The sequence below is a fragment of the Neovison vison genome, chromosome 13 (genome assembly GCF_020171115.1).
Source record: "Neovison vison isolate M4711 chromosome 13, ASM_NN_V1, whole genome shotgun sequence".
NCBI classification, from domain to species: Eukaryota; Metazoa; Chordata; class Mammalia; order Carnivora; family Mustelidae; genus Neogale; species Neogale vison.
In genome coordinates this window covers 147717782-147738999 of record NC_058103.1, presented here as the reverse complement: position 1 = coordinate 147738999, position 21218 = coordinate 147717782, and the positions used below count along the sequence as shown (strand labels likewise).

The window sequence follows — 21218 nt, the reverse complement described above, 5'->3', positions numbered from 1 at the left end:
ACACTTCTTCCTTCTAATTGATTTATATTCTTTCATTGTTTGATATGAGTCCATTTTAAAAATCACTTTTCTTGAAGTATAGTTTATACACAGTAAAATTTACTGTTTTACATGTATGGTTCGATGGGTTTTGACAAACGTGTGTGGTTACAAAACCATCAACCCCAGAGTCCCCCGGTCCCTCTTCACAATCAGCCTCCACTCCCCATCCCTAACCCCAGGCAACCTCCAGTCTGAATCGAACACTGTATTTACCTTTTTAAGAATTACATATAAATGAAATGGATTTACATAATATGCAGTCTTTTGGTATTAGATTCCAATTTGACTTTTATTCTTTAATTTTGTGTGAACCGATGAGAAGTTCTGAGATCTGGTCTTTGGGTGTGCTGTTCCGCTCAAGTCTAAGGCAAGGGTGCAGGCTCCTGAGTGAGCAGAGTTCACCAGGGCTTCCTGCTCCTGCCCAGTTCTGGAAGCTTCCTTGGGCTTGTTGTTAACAAGTGGGTCTGTTTTTTATGTTTTTAGTTAAGGGCTGTGTAGCATTGCACTGTGTGCTCCATTAATGATTTTAAGCCACACCCTTACTCTTTGTTCTCTCCTGCTGGGGAAGCAGTATGTTTCTGAGGTCTTCTTAGAGAACTGAACTGATTCATTGCACTTTTTACTCACTTTCAGACAGAAAACTCTGAGAGAGAAAGAGACGTTTATGAGGAGCTGCTCACTCAAGCTGAAATTCAAGGCAATATAAACAAAGTTAACAGTAAGTATGTTCCTGAATTGGGTACCTTCAGGGATGCTGCAGAATAATGTGGGTGTTAATCTGTTCTTGGACTGACGACATGGTTTATTTACCTTAATTTTATTTTATTTTATTTTTTATTTTTATTTTTTTAAGACTACTCATTTATTTGTCAGAGTGAGAGAGAGTGAGAGAGCTCAAGCCGGGGGAGGAGGCAGGTGTCCCACTGGGCAGGGAGCCCAATTTGAGACTCAATCCCAGGACCGTGGGATGGTGGCCTGAGTCGAAGGCAGATGCTTAACTGACTAAGCCACCTAGGCGTCTCTAAGTTTATTTTAGACATTAGTGGATTTGCTTACAAACTATTGCTTCTGCTTTTTTTTGTGTACATATGTCTTCTGTTTCAGATGCTGTCTTCCTTAGGCAGGCCCTCCCTCTATCTGCTATAGCTGCTAGAACTCCTCTTGTTGGCTAATTTCACTCTTTCACCCTGTATTAACACACTTAAAAAAAAATCTAAATAGGGATTTTATTTTTTCTTATTAATTTTTTTAAGTAGACTCCATGCCCAGTGTGGAGCCCAACACAGGGCTTGAACTCATGACCCTGAGATCATGACCTGAGCTGAGATCAAGAGTCGGACGCTTAAATGACTGAGGCACCCAGGTGTCCCTATTTTTCCTATTTTTATTTTTTAAAAAGATTTTATTTATTTATTTAGAACGAGAGCGAGAGCAGGGAGAGGGACAGAGGGGGAGAGAGAGATCTCAAGCCGACTCCATGGTATGAGTGGAGCCTGGTGCGGGTCACAACCCTGAGATCAGGACCTGAGCCAAAACCAAGAGTCGGAGGCCTGATGAACTGTGTCACCCAGGCACCCATATTTTTCCTATTTTTGAAAGTAGTATTATAATTTCATTTTTACTTCAAAGAGTAATAAAAGTTATCCAGATATAAACCAAAACCACACAAAAAATTAGACCTCCATTCCCTAGAAATAACCAGTATTGATTTTTTTTTTTTATTTGAGAGAGAGAATGCACGCACAGAAGCAGTGGGGAGGGGCAGAGGGAGAGGAAGAAGCCAGCTCCCCACTGAGCCCTGACTGAGCCACTCGGGTGCCCCACTACTATTGATATTTTTATGCATATCTTTAAAAATATATTTAAACAAAAATGAGATTATACCGTTCTTACTGATTTTTCTCTATATGTGTTACATACTTCTGAGGAATTTATGTCTTAAAAATGTCATTTTCATTTTGTCACTCTTCCGCTATAGAACCTGCATTGATTGGTTCCTCACTACTTGCCCAGCAAAAAGCAGATTCCCTAGCCTAGCGGAGTTTTTAATGTGGTATTTTATGCATACAACTCTTCTGTGAACTCATTTGCCTAATTGTATCCCGTATTCATTCTGTTCCTTTCTTGACTCATTAAAGAGTCTCCCTCTGGAATGGCATGGACCTGGGACTTGCTCTCTGGGCTTCTTACTAATAGCTGTGTGACATAGGACCCCTGTGGCATAGACTTATTCTGCCGATGGTGAGATAATGCGTACAAATTGCCTGGTATTTAGTGAGTACCCATAAACATTGGCATTATCACAGCTTTTGCTGATTGTGTATTCCCGCTATAATGCCCTCGGGCCTGACCCAGATTATACCCGGCATTCACGGTCCACCTCACTTTGACCTGCGCCCATTCTCGCTCTCCCGTGGCATTTATAGACTAACTGCATAATTTTCTATGCAATTATATGTTGTCTTATATTGTTTGCCTTTGTTTCTGACATCTCCAACTCCTTGAAGTACAGATTACTTAGGAGTCCTGCTTCTTTTGAAATCCCTGTAATTCTTAGTGTAATGGTTAGACTCACCAGAAGAACTAAAAAGTTTATTTGATTTCAACCAGACTTGACCTTTATTTGCTCAAGAGGATAATAACGATAGTAATAGTAATCTGTGTCCTCTGTGTTCACTGAGAGGCACTAATTTCTCTTTTGAACCAAGAATCTGAATAACTAGAGAGAACTTTACAGGATTTTACCAGCTCCGTATGACCAGGAGCTTTAAATCTCGACCAGCAGTCTTTGTGTTCTGTTCCATCCTGATTCATTTAAGATAACGCTTTTCTGAATAGAGTAACAGGTGTTCCATTCACGTGTGGGTGATGTGTTGCGCTGTATCTACCTGTATGATCCTAAGCCGGCAGATACAAACCAGAGTGTCCTTTTAGCTTTAGTTTTCTGTGTGAGAAGAAAGTCTAGCATGTTTCTTGCTGTGTACACTGCATAAAACACTCTTTGTTTTAATAAGGCTGGTTTTTTCTTACTATGTTGTTTAGGATTTTATAATCATTGTAGCTTTACCTGGCTAAGTCAGTGAGAGTCGGTTATGAACCTCTGGGGGAAGAGCCGTAGCCATATGCGATTACAGTGTTCCTTTCAGGGGTGCCCCGGGTGGCTCAGGGGGTTAAGTGCCCAACAGGGTCTCATCTCAGGTCACGATCTCAGGGCTGTGAGATGGACCCCCGTGTTGTGCTTGAGATTCTTTTCCTCTCTCTCTGCCCTTCCCCCTCCGCTGCCTCTCTCTAAAATAAATACTACTTTAAAAACTTCCGCCTGGGTGGCTCAGTGGGTTAAGCCGCTGCCTTCGGCTCGGGTCATGATCTCAGGGTCCTGGGATCGAGTCCCGCATCGGGGTCTCTGCTCGGCAGGGAGCCTGCTTCCTCCTCTCTCTCTCTGCCTGCCTCTCTGCCTACTTGTAATCTCTCTCTGTCAAATAAATAAATAAAATCTTTAAAAAAAAAAAAAAAAAACTTCCCCCAAATTGCTTTCAGTGTAGCAGGGAAGATGGACCTGCAAGTAAGTTCAGGGCAACTTGCTTAGAACAAGGTATCAAAGGTGTATGCGGTGCAGTCATAGAAAAAGAAAGGAACAATGACTTCTCCTTGGAGGTTTGTTTAAGAACCTTCACTGGATAGACAGGTGAGGACAAGGCAGGATTCCCCAGAGAGGGACAATCTTTTCCTAACCGGAGAGCAAGTCTGGAGCAAGAGAAGGTTGCGTGCTAGAAAGATAAGGGAACTTTAGGTCCCCGGAATTATCTTAAATATAGATAAGATTCTTTCCCCGAGGGTTTGAGAGCAGCATTGAAGCCACCGCCCCAGGAGAAAGCTGCAGGCCAGATAGTTAAAAATGAGAACAAGCTTTCATTTACTGTTTTGTAGAACAAGGAAAATTAGACCTTAGTGGAAGAAACTATTTAAATGACGTTCTAAACTTCATTATCTTTATAGTATGAACGTTAGTACATGCTTATTTAAATTTATTTATGTAGTAAGAATGCTTCTAGTAAAGGCATAATCAGCCAGATTCTTTTGTAGATGGATAATCTCAGATTCTACATCGCATACCTAGAGAAGGCCTGGTTGTTTACCTGTATTGGTTTTATTTTCTGTCCCCACTCCTGTAAAAGCTCTACCAGGACGGACATCATTTGTTCTGTTCACAGCTGTGTTTGAGGCACAAGGCAGGTGTTGGGTAAATGCTGTTGAGGGAGTGTGGGCGGGTCATTGGCTAATGGTCACAGGGACCCGCAGCCTGGACTCCAGGAGCCCGTGCCTTGGCGCAGTGATGAGTTAGCTGAGCTGCAGGTGTGATCACTGGGAAGCAGTGAAGAGCCCCTTAGGCATCTACAGAGATTTAAAAATTTTTAAGTTAAGTTTTATTTTCCTTTTAACACCTCATATTAATTTTCTTTTTGTCTTTTGTTTTTACTAACATTGAAACATGTAAAATTTTTAAGTGCTGCTATGCTCCAGATATTTTGATTTTTAGTATATTATTATTGATTTGTTTTGCTACTTTGGAGATAAAATCAGATCCTTGGGTGGAGCATGGTGGGAGAACTCTGTTTTCTTCTAAAAATGGGGAAACTGAAAATAATACAGTAATGATTACTTCCCAGTGGCTGTTATTTTTGAAGTCAGAAAATACCTTACTCTGACTGCCAACCTAAGACCTTGTTGATTTTACAATATACGAAGTGCTTTCATGTGTGTGATTTCGTTTAATCTTAACAAGAACACAATGAGGAATGTGTCTTTATTCTTTTCAGATTAAGGAACACCTAGGTTTTCACTGCCAGATGTTAAAGACCTCTTATCACCACGATCCTCTCGGCGTAGAGAGTTCAAGAGGGTGTAGACAGCCTCTACCATTCCCCAGGGTCAGACCACCCTTGCTATCTGGGCACTCACTGTCCTGGTGTGTTTAGGAGGTAGCAGGGTAGTGAAGGGATTTAGACTGATGCTGTTAAGAAGGAATGAGGGCTCTTTAGTCTGGGCTGGACTGTCAGAGGGAAAGAGGGACTGGATGTATTTAAGCGTCAGCACTAGGGTGAAAGCTTTCAGTTTGTTTTGTTTTGTTTTTAAGGAAAATTGCCCAAAGATGTAGTAAATTGCTGTGGGAGAAACCTTCTCCTGTTCAGGAGTTTCATCTAAATAATAACTTGGTGTTTAGAGGCATTTAGACATGCACTGGTTTAGGTTGTTGTGTCTTCTGTTGCTGCCCATATCGGTGCCAAGGTGTCTGCATCTGGAAGCTCTTTAGTAGGCCTGAGGTGTGTCCAGGAATCTATTAACTGACTAACAGCCTTACTGGGGACCCCTGGACCTGGTGACTTTAAGGTTCTCTTCCAGTCCCAAGATCTTGTGCTTCCGTGATATTCCAGAACAAAGACCATCTGAACTATACTTCCCTCATCTGAAATCGAGATTGGTTTTGGGGAAGGAAGAATATTTTAGGCTGTGATGCTCCCATAGTGCTCTCATAAACTGTGGCCTTTTTCCCTCCTCAGCGTCTTCTGCCTTAGCAAACGTGGACCTGGCTTTGGAGCAGGGCGTGGCACTTGGCTTGTTCAAGGCCCTGCAGTCTCCAGCTCTGGGCCTTCGAGGGCTGCAGCAGCAGAATGGGGACTGGTACCTCAAGCAGCTCCTGAGCGACAGAGAGCAGAAGAGACAGGTAAAAGTCGGGCGGGCTGAAGCCACGGGCGTTCTTGCACAGCCATGTGAATCGTGCGCTGTCCGTTGAAGATTTTGATGGGGCCTTTTCCCCCTGCAGTTAGAATATAACCTATGGTTTTTAGTATGACTTTTTTTCTTGCATATAGATGTAGGTTTTTAAAATATCCTCAGGTTAAAAACACACTGTCTTTAGCTCTCTTTTGCTTTTCCAGTTGTAAGCTCTCTTAAACAGGTAGTACCTCTCTCCGAACCTAACCGCCCCTTCACTGGAAACATGCTGCTTGTCCCCCAACTAAAAGCCGTGGGGAAAACCTGAGTCTCTTTTACTCTCTGACTTTGGGGATTTCTACTTAAAAGAAAGCGCACGTCACTAGTATTCTCCAGCCAGCACTAGGAAATGCTTAACGTGCAGGAAGAGTGGACTGTGGATTTGTACTCAGTGGGGTTTGTAGAACTAATGCGAGTGGCTTCCTTTTTTGTCTGAATGAGGACAGACAATTGTACATTTTGCAGACTCCCAGCATATCCCAGCCAGAGTAAGCAGCATTAATGTGCTAATGAGTCTGTAAACCTCTTGTGTCAATATTTTGATGCCTCTCACAGACTGTCGTTCTTTTTTTAATGTGCTGGTATCTGGAAAGTCACTCTACCCCACATCTGGCGGGGGTTTGGCTCTCAGGAGGACTGTCGCTTTCTCCACATGGAGCCCGACGCTGTCACTTGGTGCCGTGGTTCTTCGCCCCTGTGACTGCTGTGAAGATAGCACCGTAAGGCCTGGAGGCAGAGGCATGAGAATCCTCACGTAAATGTTCTCTGCTTTTCTCAGGGTGGCCAGGCCGATCCCCTGCAGAAGGAGGAGCTCCAGTGTGGCGTGGACGCTGCAAACGGTGCTGCCCAACAGTATCAGAGAAGTACGGGGCCTCCCTGAGATCCTGAGTGGGGCTTAGGTCCCTGGGGCGTCTGAGGTCAGCTCCCGTCACTCCAAGCCTGCAGCCGAAATCGGGTACAGGGTGCCTCTGGCAGGAGGGCTCCTCTAGTTCTCAGAGTAGAGCCCGAGTCTGTGGGGGCTCACTTCGGCTAGCAAGCACTTGAGCGTTGGAGGAGACGACACTTCGGGGCTTGGTGGGTACCTTCTGGACGGTGAAAGAGAGAAGAACGTGCCCAATGTGTGCAGAGAGGAAAAGGAAGTGTGAGCAGAGATGCAGATGGTGAAAGATGTATTGGGGCAGCAGTGGTTAGAATTAGATCTTTGCAGATAGCTGGGCCCGAGCTGTAAGACAAAGGCTGGGGAAGATTGTGGAAACCTTTGAATGGCAGCTTGAGAAGCTGGTACTTAGTCGCCAGGCCGCCTGGGATGAAAGAGATGTTTTAGAAAGAGGTGCAGGACAAATTGGAGTGGAAACAGCTTTATTAGGACGTGGTTGGTGTAGCGGACAGTTGCCCAGCACACAAAGGGGGAGGCTGTCTTTTTTTTTTTTTTAAGATTTTATTTATTTATTTGACAGAGAGAGGTCACAAGTAGGCAGAGAGGCAGGCAGAGAGAGAGGAGGAAGCAGGCTCCCTGCTGAGCAGAGAGCCCCATGCGGGACTCGATCCCAGGACCCTGAGATCCTGACCCCAGCCGAAGGCAGCGGCTCAACCCACTGAGCCACCCAGGTGCCCCGAGGCTGTCTTTTTAAAGATGAAAGTTCCACTTCAGACATCACAGTTCACAGTTTATCCACAGAATATAACCCAGGCTTGCGTCTCCTTCCCCTCGGGCCTTCCCAAGCCAGCTGCATTTCTGGCCCGTTCTCTGCACAGGGCTGGCAGCCGTGGCAGCCATCAATGCTGCCATCCAGAAGGGTGTTGCCGAGAAGACCGTCCTGGAGCTCACGAATCCCGAGGCCCAGCTGCCCCAGGTGTACCCCTTTGCTGCTGATCTTTATCAGAAAGAGCTCGCTACCCTGCAGCAGCAGAGTCCTGAAGTGAGTCAGCCCCGCCTGTGTCGGAGGGCCGAGTGGGGTGGGGGTGAACTTAATCCCCACTTCTCAGTGTACTTGGCAGAGCTTTTTTTTTTAAATCAGGAACTTAGACTTCTTACGGCTTAATTGAACCTCTGACCTCCCTCTGTATCTAAGACTGTCTTGTCCTCACCTTTTTCCCCTCCCCTTCTCTGTACAGCATAGCCTCACCCACCCCGAGCTCTCTGTCGCCGTGGAAATGCTGTCCTCGGTGGCCCTAATCAACAGGGCGCTGGAGTCGGGGGACATGAACACAGTGTGGAAACAGCTGAGCAGTTCTGTGACAGGCCTTACCAATATCGAAGAAGAAAACTGTCAGAGGTGGGTGCCCAGGGCGGTAGATGGGATCCGTGGGACACTGTTCCTCTGTCTGTACTCTGTCTATTGGGGGTCAGCTCTCTCTCTCACAACTTTGGGGTTGTGAGTTTGAGTCCCACATTGTGTGTAGAGGTTACTAAAAAAACAAACAAAAAAGCACAACCTTAAAAGAAAAAGGGCTATTTTTGCATTTTCTCGTTTTGCTGAAGTTAACTCCCCAGTCTCAAAGCTGCCCCCCAGGATATGTGAGGCTGTCGGAGCGTCTTAGCTGTCTTTGGTCCTTGGATGCGGTGTCTCCAGTCTTCTCATTCCTGTCACCCCTGACAATCCTGAAGGTCCCTTTTCTTACATTGTGCTTAATTGCTTTTTTTGTTGGGGGGCGGGGCAGGTATCTGGATGAGCTGATGAAACTAAAAACACAGGCACATGCAGAAAACACTGCGTTCATTACGTGGAATGACATCCAGGCTTGCGTGGACCATGTGAATCTGGTGGTGCAGGAGGAGCACGAGCGTGAGTAACGGGCCCACCCATCCCCTCAGAGAGTGCCCGTGCCACGTGTGGGGCTCTGTGAGCTGCTTCTAAACGCCGCTCCAGCCAGGGTGGCATATTGTTTCCAAAACGTCAGGCAACCGCTCTAGACAGGTGGTATGTAACCAGAACTAAAACTCTCAGGAGTGACTTGCACGTGATCTGTCATTTTTAAATGTTTCATAACAGGTAGTTTAGTTCTGACACTCACCACCCGCCTTAGGTCGTCCCGCGTGGGTGACGGGCTCGGTCTTCCCTAAGACTCCGCTCGTTTCAGTCACCAGCCCGGGCTCTGAGGCACTCCCGGGTCACCACCTTCTGAGCCTCTGGCTGTAAACTCAGAGCTTCCCTCAGCAACCCCGCCTCAGGTCCAGTCGTGTGCTGGAATGACATAGAGAACTCCAGAAAGTGCTGTATTTATGATGATCGTTTTTAAAGTAAGGATACAAAGCGGGACTGGCCAGAAGAGGAGACCAACAGTGATCCCAAATATAGTGGGGACCCAAATGCCAAGCTTCTGTGTCTCAGGCAGTGTCTTTGGGATGTGAATCACAATGAGGGAAGCGCTCCTGAACTTTGGCGAGGCAGAGGTTTTTAAGGATGACTGTGAAGGGTTGATCAGTGGCCATGTAATTATACTCCATTTCCAGTCCACCCCACCCCCTCTCTCGAGATTGGAAAGCTGGGCTGATACCACAGTATCAAGGGGCTCAGGGCCCCCGTATTCTGCTCACAAGCTTGGTCTTTCCAGCATGACCAGCCCCCAATCCTGAGACTATGAGTGGGAGGAGGGGAGGCCACCTCGTTAGCCTAAACTCTGGGGTGGTCCTAGAAGCCGGGGCGGGAATAACAGATAATTATAGATAATCCAGTCATTTAGGAAATTTTTTTTTTTTTTAAGATTTTATTTATTTGAGAGAGAGAGATCGAGAGAGTATGAGATGGGGGAGAGATAGGCAGAGAGAGAAGCAGACTCCTCGCTGAGCGGGGAGTCCAATGCTGATTCAGTCCCAGAACCACAGGAGCATGACCTGAGCCAAAGGCAGTCACGTGACCAAAACAGCCACCCAGGCACCCTCATTTAGGAAATTCTAATGGGGTTAGTGGCGCCTTCCCAGGAACTGAGGTCAAAGGTCAACTGAGTTTTTATTATACCACAGAATCTTTACAGAAGTAGCACAGCTGCCCAAGATACCTGAGGAGTGAACATTTCTAGTCTTAATTTGTTTTCCTGTGAAAAACAGTGCATTGATTGAGAAGAGCCTTGCCTTAGGGTTGGGGAGCCCTGGGGTGGGATCCGCTGTCCACTTATTCATAGTGGAATTTCGAGGAACAAATCTCTGAGCCTAGTCTTTTCTTAAAGATGTTGAATCAGGGGACTTTTTACGAGCCCTTGAACGCTAACATTTTCTGAATCAGAAATAGTTTCAATCATATTGGAATGTATTTGAAAGCTATACTATTAAAGCCAGTTTCGTCAAAATTCTCTTTCATGTTAGAGCAATTACAAATAAAACAGAGACTTGAGGTTTCAATGGGACTACAGATACCAGGGAGTTTATTTTAAATGAAACAAACCAAAAATTTTTAAAAATTTAAATGCTGCTCAATATTACAGGCGGCAAATTGTAATTTGAGTCATGATAGCACTTGGGTAGATTTCTGATTACTTAGCATGTTTAAAAATTGATGTGTTTAGGGGCACCTGGGTGGCTCAGTGGGTTAGGCTGCTGCCTTCGGCTCAGGTCATGATCTCATGGTCCTGGGATCGAGTCCTGCATCAGGCTTTCTGCTCAGTGGGGAGCCTGCTTCCTCCTCTCTCTGTCTGCCTCTCTGCCTACTTGTGCTCTCTCTCTGTCAAATAAATAAATAAATCTAAAAAAAAAAATCGATGTGTTTATATCATTTCTTAATTTAAAAAATAACCTTTGCCACTTCATATTTAGGGATTTTAGCCATTGGTTTAATTAATGAAGCCCTGGATGAAGGTGACGCCCAGAAGACTCTGCAGGCCCTGCAGATTCCTGCGGCCAAACTTGAGGGCGTCCTTGCAGAGGTGGCCCAGCACTACCAAGACACACTGATCAGAGCCAAGAGAGAGAAAGCCCAGGTGAGTGGAGTGAACTTGTCCCTTTGTGTTCAGAGAACTTCCTCCCTCGGGGAACCAAGAGAAAGGTAGGGCTGTTTCCTGAACACCTTTAGATTCAGAGCACTGGAGGGACATGAGATGTGACAGTACATGTTTCGACTTTGTGTGTGTGTGTGTGTGTGTGTGTGTGTGTGGTTCTCTGTTGTTCTTGTTGTAAACACATCCCTATTTCTATCTCTTTCTCTTTTTTTAAGAGAGGGAAGGGGCGGGAGGGACAGAGGGAGAGGGAGAAAGAGAATATTAAACAGGCTTCATGCCCAGTGTGGATCTTGACTTGGGTCTTGACCTCACGATCCTGAGATCATGACCTGAGCTGAAATAAAGAGTCAGATGCTAAACCAATTGAGATACCCAGGTGCCCCCATTCTTGTGTCTTGTTAAGTAAATTCTGTGTCAAAGTGTAAGATCCAAAAAATGTTTAAGTTATGTAAGTATGTAGTTGTATAAATTTTCAAAAGTTGAGCATACCTGGGAAAAACTTAACAGAACAGTGTGCTGCATCCCATTCTGCCCTCGTCCATCTCCTACTGCCCCACCTGCTGGGAAGCACCATCCTGATTTTTAACACCACAGTTGATTTTTTGCCTGTTTTAAAACGGTATTAGAACGGTATAGGAGTCCATACATTACGTACTCTTTTGCCCAAAATAGTATTAGTGAAATTCATCTGTGTGGTTGCAAGAAGCAATAGTTTGTTCATTCTTACTGTTGTGTCCCATTCCCCTCTGTGGTTCTAGATTCTGTTATTGGAAATTTTGAATTGCTTCACTTTTTGGCTATTACAAATGATGCTTCTTTGAATATTTTAGTACATGTCTCTTGGTAAATACATTATCATTTTTATTAGGTGTACATTTAGGAGTAGAACTTATGCACCATAGGGAATGCACATGCGTTAAGCTTTAGCAGATAATGTCATGTTTTTATGATAACTTTATTGAGATATAATTCACATAGCCTAGATCTCAGCATTTCAGAGTATACATTTCCATGGTGTTCAGTCATGACAGAATTGTGCGACCACCGCTGCAATCAACTTTAGAACACTTTTATCACTCCAAAGGAAAGCTGGCTCTCATAAGTCACTTCTCATTTTCCCTCAATCTCTCCAGCTCAAGACAACCAGAAGTCTACTTCTGTCTATGGATTTGCCTATTCTGGACATTTCACGGACATGGACTCATTAACATGTGGTCCTTTGTGACTGGCTTCTTTCACTTAGCGTGGTTTATCCAAGTTGTAGCGTGTACTGGTAGTATATCATTTCTTTTTACGGTCAAATTATATTCCATTGTGTGGCTTTAGCTCCTTTTATCCATTCATCAGCTGATGGACATGGGTTGTTTCTGTTTTATAGCTATTAGGAGCAATGCTCCTATGAACATAGAGACCTTTGTAGCTGATTATAACACAAACATATCATTTTAAAAGTTTGTCTTAACCTCTCAGCCAGCTTGTTGAGGAAATGGACAAGATTTATACCTCCTCTTATCATGTTGCTGAGTAGGAAGTTGCTTTGTATGTAGTAGACCCTCAGATATTAGTTCCATGGTTAAGGCATAGTTCTGTTTTTCTAATTGTGATTGATCTCCTTTTAGGTTCTTCCTAACTAATAACAATTCATTGTTGGAAGGACGATACCATTCTTTTCTGACCTAGACGCTCCCTACAATGAGGTTCTCGTAGCAAGCAGAAAAAATAAATGAAATTCTTTTTTTTTTTTTTTAATTTTTTTAAAAAATGTGTGTAACCTCTACACCCAGGGCGCTTAAACTTCCAACCCTGAGATCAAGAGTTGCTCTACTGACAGGGCCAGCCTAGTGCCCCTCTAAAAGAAATTCTTAATTTAGGGGATCAGATTCTTTCTGGAAAATCAAAGGTAGAAAAACAGACCAGGGCTTCTGTGTTTATTAGAGCTTTTGTATACTCACACTATGCAGGCTCTGTTAAGTTTGGGTTGGGATAGAAGAGTGTGGGTAATATTATAGTGTTGATAGGTCCCCTTTGATTCCATTGTCAGGAGAGTAGTTGGCATTACCATGTCCTAATCATGTAAATGTGGCAAGTAGGAGGTTTCATTTAAGGGGCACATGATTGTGCTGAATGTTGAAACACAGCTCCTGTTGTGTAGTCAGGAAACTTGGAAAAAGGGATCAACTGATTTCATTTACTTGGGTGAGAAGCAGTTGGCTGTAGGGAAGTTGTAAATGGAGTTCTCTGTCTTGGATATTAATTTGGGATCATTTGGATCAGAGCCTCTCAAACTTGGCTGATTGTTAAAACACTTGGAAAGTCATTTTTAAAATACAGATTTCTAAGCTTTAACTCTGTTCCTGCTGATTCAGAATCTCTAACTTGGGGCCTGGCTGCAGTAGTTTTGGGAAGGCCAATGGTGGTGGCGTTTGTTTTTGCTACCATATAAGTCTGGAAGGAATCTTGTGTCTGATGGACAGAGGCGTGGGCTTTGGGCGAATAACCTAGATCTGGTTTGCTAAAAAAAAAAAAAGGCAACCTCTGAAAAAGGAGAGAGTCGTTGGAGGGTATAACTTGTACCTGCTCTCACTCATGCTGTAAGCCTGACTGCTCCTTTTGTTTGGGTCCTGGCAGTTAAAGTTTTAGAGGATGTGACTAGAGTTTGAAGCATTTCCTTTTGCTGGGAAATAACTTTGAGAGTTCATCAAAGGAGGAGAAGGGAGGGGGGAAGGTTAGAGGAAAATTTGCTTCATACTGCCAGGCTTGGCTTTAGTAGACTGTATATTTGATAAATTGGCTTTTTTTTAGGCCTTAGCTTATTAGTTCCTCTAGCCATTTTGGGAGTGGTTTTAAAAATAATCATCTGAATTCTAAATTTAGCAAGCAAAAGATCTTAATTTAAATTTGGTCTGTAGTTTTCTTTTCTTGTGATATCTTTGTGTCTGGTTTTGGTATCAGGGTAATTACTGGCCTCATAGACTGAACTGGGAAGCTTTACTTCCTCTTGGAGGTTTTAGAAGAGTTTCTAAAGGGTTGGTGTCGACTGCCTTTAAACATTTGGTAGAATTCACCAGTGAAGTCATGTGGTCTTGTGTTTTGGGTTTTGTTTTGTTTTGTTTTTGTAGAATGTGTTTTGATTACTAATTCCATGTCTGTATTTGTTATAGGTCAGTTCAGATTTTCTTCAAGTGTTCTGTATGCTTCCTACTCTTTCTCATTGCCTTCTGGGAATTCCATTATGCATATATTGGTATTATAAATGGTGTCCACAGGTTTTTGAGGCTTGGTTCATTTTTCCTCATTCTTTTTTTTTTTTTTTTTTTTTAAAGATTTTATTTATTTATTTGAGAGAGAGAGACAGTGAGAGAGAGCATGAGTGAGGAGAAGGTCAGAGAGCGAAGCACACTCCCCATGGAGCTGGGAGCCCGATGTGGGACTCGATCCCGGGACTCCAGGATCACGCCCTGAGCCGAAGGCAGTTGTCCAACCAACTGCGCCACCCAGGCGTCCCTCCTCATTCTTTTTTCTTACTGTTCCTCAGACTGGAGATTACTCCTCAGACTAATTTAAATCGACCTGTCTTCAAGTTCACCGATTATTTCTTTTGAATGCTGAAGTCCCTTTAGTGAATTTTTCATTGCAGTTACTGTACTTTTCAACTCTAGAATTTCATTTCATTCTTTTTAAATAAATTTCTGTCTCTTTATTGTTATTCTTTGGTGAGATATTGTTCTTATCCTTTTAGTTCTTTAGACATGGTTTTCTTTAATTCTTTGAGCATATTTGCAATAGCTGAGTTAAGTCTTTGTTTCCTTTTTTTCCTGTTTGAACCATGCTTTCCTGTTTCTTTCCCCCCCACCCAACTTTGGTAGTTTCATAGAATTGTCTTTTCTTCTTCCTTTTAAAAATTTTAATTCCAGTATGATTAACATACACTGTTACATTAGTTTCAGGTATACAAGACAGTGATTCAGCAGTTCTGTGCATTACTCAGGGCTCATCATGGTGGTGATTTTTAATCCGCATCTCCTGTTTCGCCCATTCTCCTACTCACCTCCATTCTGGTAACCATCAGCATGTTCTCTATAATTGAGAGTCCAGTTTTTTGGTTTGTCTCTTTATTTCCCTCTGCTCATTTGCTTTGTTTCTTAAATTCCACATAGGGGAAATCGTATGATACTTGTCTCTGACTGGCTTAACTTACTTAGCATCATACTCTCTAGTCCCATCCATGTTATTGCAAATGCAAGAGAGTCTATTTTTTTTTTTTAAATATTTTATTTATTTATTTATTTGGCAGAGAGATCACAAGTAGGCAAAGAGGCAGGCAGAGAGAGAGAGAGGAGGAAGCAGGCTCCCTGCTGAGCAGAGAGCCCGATGCGGGACTCGATCCCAGGACCCTGAGATCATGACCTGAGCCGAAGGCAGCGGCTTAACCCACTGAGCCACCCAGGTGCCCAAGAGTCTATTTTTTTATGGCTTCGTAGTATGCCGTTTACCCTATCTCCTTTACCCATTCTTCTGTTGATGGGCACTTGGGCTGCTTCTGTAATATGGCTATTGTAAATAATGCTGCAGAAAACACAAGGCTTTTCACTTAGTGTTTTTGTATTCTTTGGGTAAATACCCAACCGTGGGATTACTGGGTCATGTGGTAGTTCTGGGTTTTTTTGGTTTGTTTTTGTTTCTTAATTTTTTTTTTAAAAAGACTTTATTTATTTATTTAACAGAGAGAGAGAGAGAGAGAGAGATCACAAGTAGGCAGGGAAGCAGGCTCCCTGCTGAGCAGAGAGCCTGATGTAGGGCTCAATCCCAGGACCCTGAGATCATGACCTGAGCCGAAGGCAGAGGCTTAACCCACTGAGCTACCCAGGCGCCCCTTTGTTTCTTAATTTTATTAATTTGAGAGAGAGAGAGGGCGCGCACGCATGCTCTCGCGCAAGCACACAAGCCGGGAGTGGGGAAGAGAGAGAAGTAGACTCGCTGCTGAGCAGGTGGCCCAATATGGGGCTCTGTCCCAGGACCCTGGGATCATGACCTGAGCCCTAAGGCAGATGCTCAATGAACTGAGCCACCAGGGCGCCTGTGGTAGTTCTATTTTTAATTCTTTTTTCTCAAACAAGGGGTCTCACGTGTATATTATTGAACCAACTGACTATTGCTAAAGCCAAGTAGCAGAAGAATCATTTCCCCAATAAAACATGTCTGTTGTTCAGGTAGTAGCGATGCTCACAGAGAGAGAGGGTTACAAGCTTGTGATCTTCATGCGAAATAAATGTGTGCGCCATCTCGTGTGTGGTCCCTCATGAGCCCAGTCTGCTTCTTCAGTTCCTCCCTGGAGTTGTACCTGATTTCATTACCAGTTTTCATCCTTATCCACTGAGGAATGGAGTGATTCCCCCTTTGTTTCTTGACCAGAAGTTGCTTGATCCTGAAAGTCTTATGAGAAGACGCGGTGAGGAGCAGTCAGCTGCACGAACCATGATGGTGGAGAAAAGAAGAGAGCTAGGTTTAGCTTTTTGAGGCATCTCTGTACTGTTCTCGGCAGTGGCTGTACCAGTTTGCATTCCCAGCAGTGCAGGAGGGTTCCTTTTTCTCCACATCCTTGCCAGCACTGGTTGTCTTTTTGGTTTTAGCCATTCTGACAGGTGTGGGTTGATATCTCATGGTTTTGATTTGCATTTCCCTGATGATTAGTGACATTGACATTCCGGGGTCTGTTAGCCAACTGTGTGTCTTTGAAGAAATGTCTTTTCATGTCTTCTGCCCATTTTTAATCAGGTTATTTGTTTTTTGGGTGTCAAGTTGTATAAGTTCTTTACATATTTTGGATATTGACCCCTTATTGGAAATGTCATATGCAGATATTTTCTCCCATTCGGTAGGATTTCTTTTAGTGTTGTTGACTGTTTCCTTGCTGTGTGGAAGCTTTTTATTTTGATATGGTCCCAATAGTTTATTTTTACATTTGTTTCCCTTGCCTCAGGAAACATACTAGAAAAATGTTGCAATGGCCAGTATCAGAAATTACTGCCTGGGTTCCCTTCTAGGATTTTTATGGTTTCAGGCCTCACGTTTAAGTCCTTAATCCATTTTGAGTTTATTTTTTTACATGATGTAAGAAAGTGGTCCAGTTTCGTTCTTTGGCATGTAGCTGTCCAGTTTCCCAACACCATTTGTTGAAGAGACTTTTTTCCCATTGCATATTCTTGCCTACTTTGTTGAAGATTAATTGACCATGTTTTCGTGGGCTTATTTCTGGGCTGTATATTCTGTTCCATTGATCTATGTGTCTGCTTTTGTGCCAGGACCATGCTGTGTTTTTGTTTTTTTTTTTAAGATTTTATTTATTTATTTGACAGAGAGAGAGAGATCACAAGTAAGCAGAGAGGCAGGCAGAGAGAGGAGGAAGCAGGCTCCCCGCGGAGCAGAGAGCCCAATGCGGGGCTCGATCCCAGGACCCTGGGATCATGACCTGAGCCGAAGGCAGAGGCTTTAACCCACTGAGCCACCCAGGCGCCCCCATGCTGTTTTAATTACAGCAGCTTTGCAGTATAACTTGAAATCTGGGATTGTGATACCTACAGTTTTGTTTTTCTTTTTCAAGATTGCTTTGGCCACTCGGTGTCTTTTGTGGTTCCATATAGATTTTAGGATTGTGTTAGTCTGTGAAAAATGCTTTCAGTATTTTGTTGGGAATTGCATTAAATCTGTAGGTTGCTTTGGGCAGTATGGATATTTTAACAGTATTTCTTTCTCCTAATCCATGAGCATGGACTGTCTTTCCATTTGTTTGTGTCATCTTCAGTTTCTTTTGTTGCTGTTTTTTTAGTTTTCAGAATTCAGGTCTTTCTGCTCCTTGGTTAAGATTATTCCCAGATATTTTATTATTTTTGGTGCAATTGTAAATGTGATTATTTTCTTAGTTTCTCTTTCTGCCGCTTCATTATTAACATATAGAAATGCAACAAATTTCTATATGTTGATCTTGTAGCCTACAATGTTACTGGATTCATTTATCAGTTCTAGTAGTCTTTTGGTGGAGTCTTTAGGGTTTTCTATATCATGTCATCTGCAAATAGCGGAAGTTTTACTTCTTCCTTACCAATTTGGATACTTTTAGTTTCTTGTCTAATTGCTGTGGCTAGGACTTCCAGTACTATGTAGAATAACAGTGGTGAGAATGGATATCCCTATCTTATTCCTGACCTTAGGGGGAAATTCTCAGTTTTTCACCACTGAGCATGATATTAGCTGTGGGTTCTTTATATAGAGCATTTATTATGCCGAGGAATATACCCTCTAAACCTACTTTGTTAGGGGTTTTTATAGTGAATGGATGTTGTATTTTGTCAAATCATGCTTTCTTGTTTCTTTGCATGTCTTGTAATTTTTTGTTGAAAACTGGATATTTTAATAATTGGGAAACTCTGGAAATAAGAGTCTATCCCTTCCTCAGGGTTTATTGTTGTGTTTGTTACTGTTGTTTGTTTCGTGACTTTCAATTCTGTTAAGTCATATGTGGCTACTGAAGTCTCTGCTCGATTAGCTACAGATCAGCTAATGATGATGCAGAATATTAAAAGATTTTATTTATTTATTTATTTGAGAGTGAGTGAGTGGGGTCAGGGAAAGGGACAAAGGGAGGGGAACAAGTAGACTCTTGGCTGAGTGTGGAGCCCAACACGAGGCTCTGTCCCACGACCCCAAGATCATGACCTGAGCGGAAACCAGGAGTTGGACCTTTAACTGACTGAGCCACCCAGGCACCCGTAGGCAGAGGATTTTTAAATGCCTAGAATCAGTAAAGCTCCCAGCCTTTGCAGAGGGCCAGTGTGCATGTTGGGGCACACCTTCACTACTCAGCCAGGCAATTTACGGTTCTGCCTTAGCCCTCACTTCATGCTTGCACAGAACCTCAAGGTCAGCCAGAGATGAGCCCTTACAGCCTTACCAGATGTCTTCTGAGCATGCGCACAGCTTGCACGTGCATCTGGCCTTCTGGATTTCCATCTCAGGAGCATGTCAGAGACTTTTCAAAGCTCTCTGCACGTCTCATTCTCAAACTTTTTTTTTTTTTTTAATCTTTTTGGTTAGCTTATTGTTTGCCTACATTTTTATCCACTGCTATAGACGTCTGTGATATTAAACAAGTGCCTCTTTCTGTTTTTGGTAAATGCCCCTGGAGAAAAAGCTGTTTGCATTGGGCAAGCTCTAAGTTCAAAGGAAGATAGCCTTGCTGTGGCTTTCAGTCAGTATTGGTCAGTGATATCTGAATGCCAAGCCATGGGTATCAGGGATTCTGAAGGAACCCATTTTATAATTATAGATATGAATGACTGGTAAATCTCTGTTCTGTTCCCCCACCCTGTAGTATGTGTGTACACAGACAGACATTCATGTAGCTAAAAGTAAGCTGGTCGGCACCTGTGTGACTGTCGCAGTTGCTGGGATATTGAAATACTTTTGTTTGGTACACCGCTTCTGTGCGGTAACTGAAGGATTACTGTACCTAATCCAGCGGGCCACACGATTCTGCTGCATTCTGGATGTTCAGTGCTTGCGGTGCGTAGCTGATGCATCTGTTGTAGAGATTCAGGTTCATGTATGTGTGTGTCTACATGTGTATATGGCATGTGTGGCAGAGTTCATATGCGGCATGGTTTGCATGTGTGATGACAGATAAACTCTTACATATGTTGCATACATGTACACATGATCCGCTGCAGCCTGGATTTTATTTATCCTCACACATGCAAACCATGCTGCATATAACAGGAGAGACTTCTAAGGACGTATTAAGGGGTAAGAAGTGCCTTCTCGAGGTGTGCGAGTCTGTGCTTTACACACACATGTGCGCGTACGTGTTTGATAGCTGTTCTTTTGCTCCTTGTCCCTTTCCTTTTCCCATAATTTGTGGCTTCTCCACCTCTTTTACCTACAGTCACTGCCCACTTTTTTGGCTCTTATTTCTGGTTTCTGTCTCTTCACCTTTCCTGAAATGGAGCCAGTTGGCTCAGCGTTAGCGTTGTTAGGGGCAGTGTTTCAGCCTATTTTAAGTAGCATTTTCACTTTAAATCTTTTTTATCTCCGTAATCTCCACAGCACCTAGCCCAGAGATTGTAACTCTCTGCTCAGTGATTTGTGTTAATCTTGGGTGATCTCTTTAGAGTGTGCAGGGGAATCTGGGGCTTTTGTCATCTTACTGGATCTGATCGGAGCTGAGAGAACCTGTTCTTTCCTCGCCCTGGGATGAGGGGATGTATGTCGCCTCTCTTTCCCAGTATTTCTGTATCATTTTTCCCCAGACACACCTGCGACACCCATCTGTTCTCCTTCCCTTGCCTTCCGTACTGTAGCTCTGCCCCCTGCTTCTTTGGGGAGGACGCACGGATATTCATTCATGGTTCTGCTCTAGTCCGCCTGGGGCAGAGAGAAGGCACGACTCTGAACGGGCAGAATTCTTAGTAAGCTGTGCCTTCCTGTGCCAAACCTCCTGGCTCTGCATGTAGCAGATTCTGCTCAGAGGTATCAGTCTGATGGGTAATTAACTTAAAAGCGAACCCCAAAGAGCCTGGTTCTGTGGAAATACTTCTGTTTTTACATGAGAGGATTTTCAGGCTTCCTCTGTTGGAGCCTGCGCCTCCAGCCCTCTCACTGAGGATCTCTCTGTTCACACCGTCCCAGAGCTGTGGCTCCCTCATCCTCCTTTGTCACCCTGAAACTCATGCTTGGCATTTCCGGAATTTGTTCGGAATTTGTTCGTGTGATTTTAGGGGGATTGTGTGTGGCCATTTTCTGTTTGCAGTAACGGACAGGGCAGGCAGTAGAAGCTCGCGAGCTTCTGCAGCTCTGTGGTGATTTGTTCCCCACCATCACTTTCTTAAAATTGGGACAGTGCTCCCTTGGGATTCGAAGCCCAGCACTTACCATAGTTTGCTTAAATGATCTTTCTTTGCAAACTGCATTTCAAAGGAGTAGATCATTGCTTTCAGTGTCAGTGGCCTGCTTTTGGCCTTTCCTGTCACCAGTGTGTTTTATAAATGGCAGGAATTGGGGACGGCTTGGTTTTGCGGAGTGAAACATTGTGTCTCCCTCCATACTAATGTGGGGGGGAGGTGAGGCCTTCTCTGAGCTTTGGCGACTTTGGCTGGTGGGCCTTCTGCGGGTGGTGAAAATTTCCACTTGGCCTTGGAGCCCAGACCCTGCTTCATGTGGCACCATCGTTGTGGTTCCTGCACCACCCCCACCCCGTTGTCTCACTGGCAGATCATATTTACGCCAGACAGTCAGAGTGGGGTTTTGATCTGCCATTTACCCCGATGGCTAGTAGCTCGAGCCCGAGAAGCAGTTAATTTTGTTGGCTCTGCCAGGATCGTCTCAAATGTGACACTGTCAGCCTGGCCATGTGAAAACCTGAGGTTCCTCACCTCTTGTGGAGAAGACTCCCATCTTCATCTACCGAATTGGAAACATGA

The 21218-nt window shown here is 43.8% G+C and overlaps 1 protein-coding gene across 1 annotated transcript in view; it reads left to right on the top strand.

The window, feature by feature from the left end:
- Nucleotides 1–21218, top strand: part of IQGAP1 (IQ motif containing GTPase activating protein 1) — a 104887-nt gene that overhangs the window by 50521 nt on the left and 33148 nt on the right. Inside the window, exons 9-15 of the mRNA XM_044229871.1 lie at nucleotides 676–760; nucleotides 5601–5764; nucleotides 6593–6677; nucleotides 7570–7733; nucleotides 7930–8090; nucleotides 8476–8600; nucleotides 10565–10728. Coding sequence (XP_044085806.1) covers nucleotides 676–760; nucleotides 5601–5764; nucleotides 6593–6677; nucleotides 7570–7733; nucleotides 7930–8090; nucleotides 8476–8600; nucleotides 10565–10728 — 948 coding nt within the window. The remainder of the gene's footprint in view (nucleotides 1–675; nucleotides 761–5600; nucleotides 5765–6592; nucleotides 6678–7569; nucleotides 7734–7929; nucleotides 8091–8475; nucleotides 8601–10564; nucleotides 10729–21218) is intronic.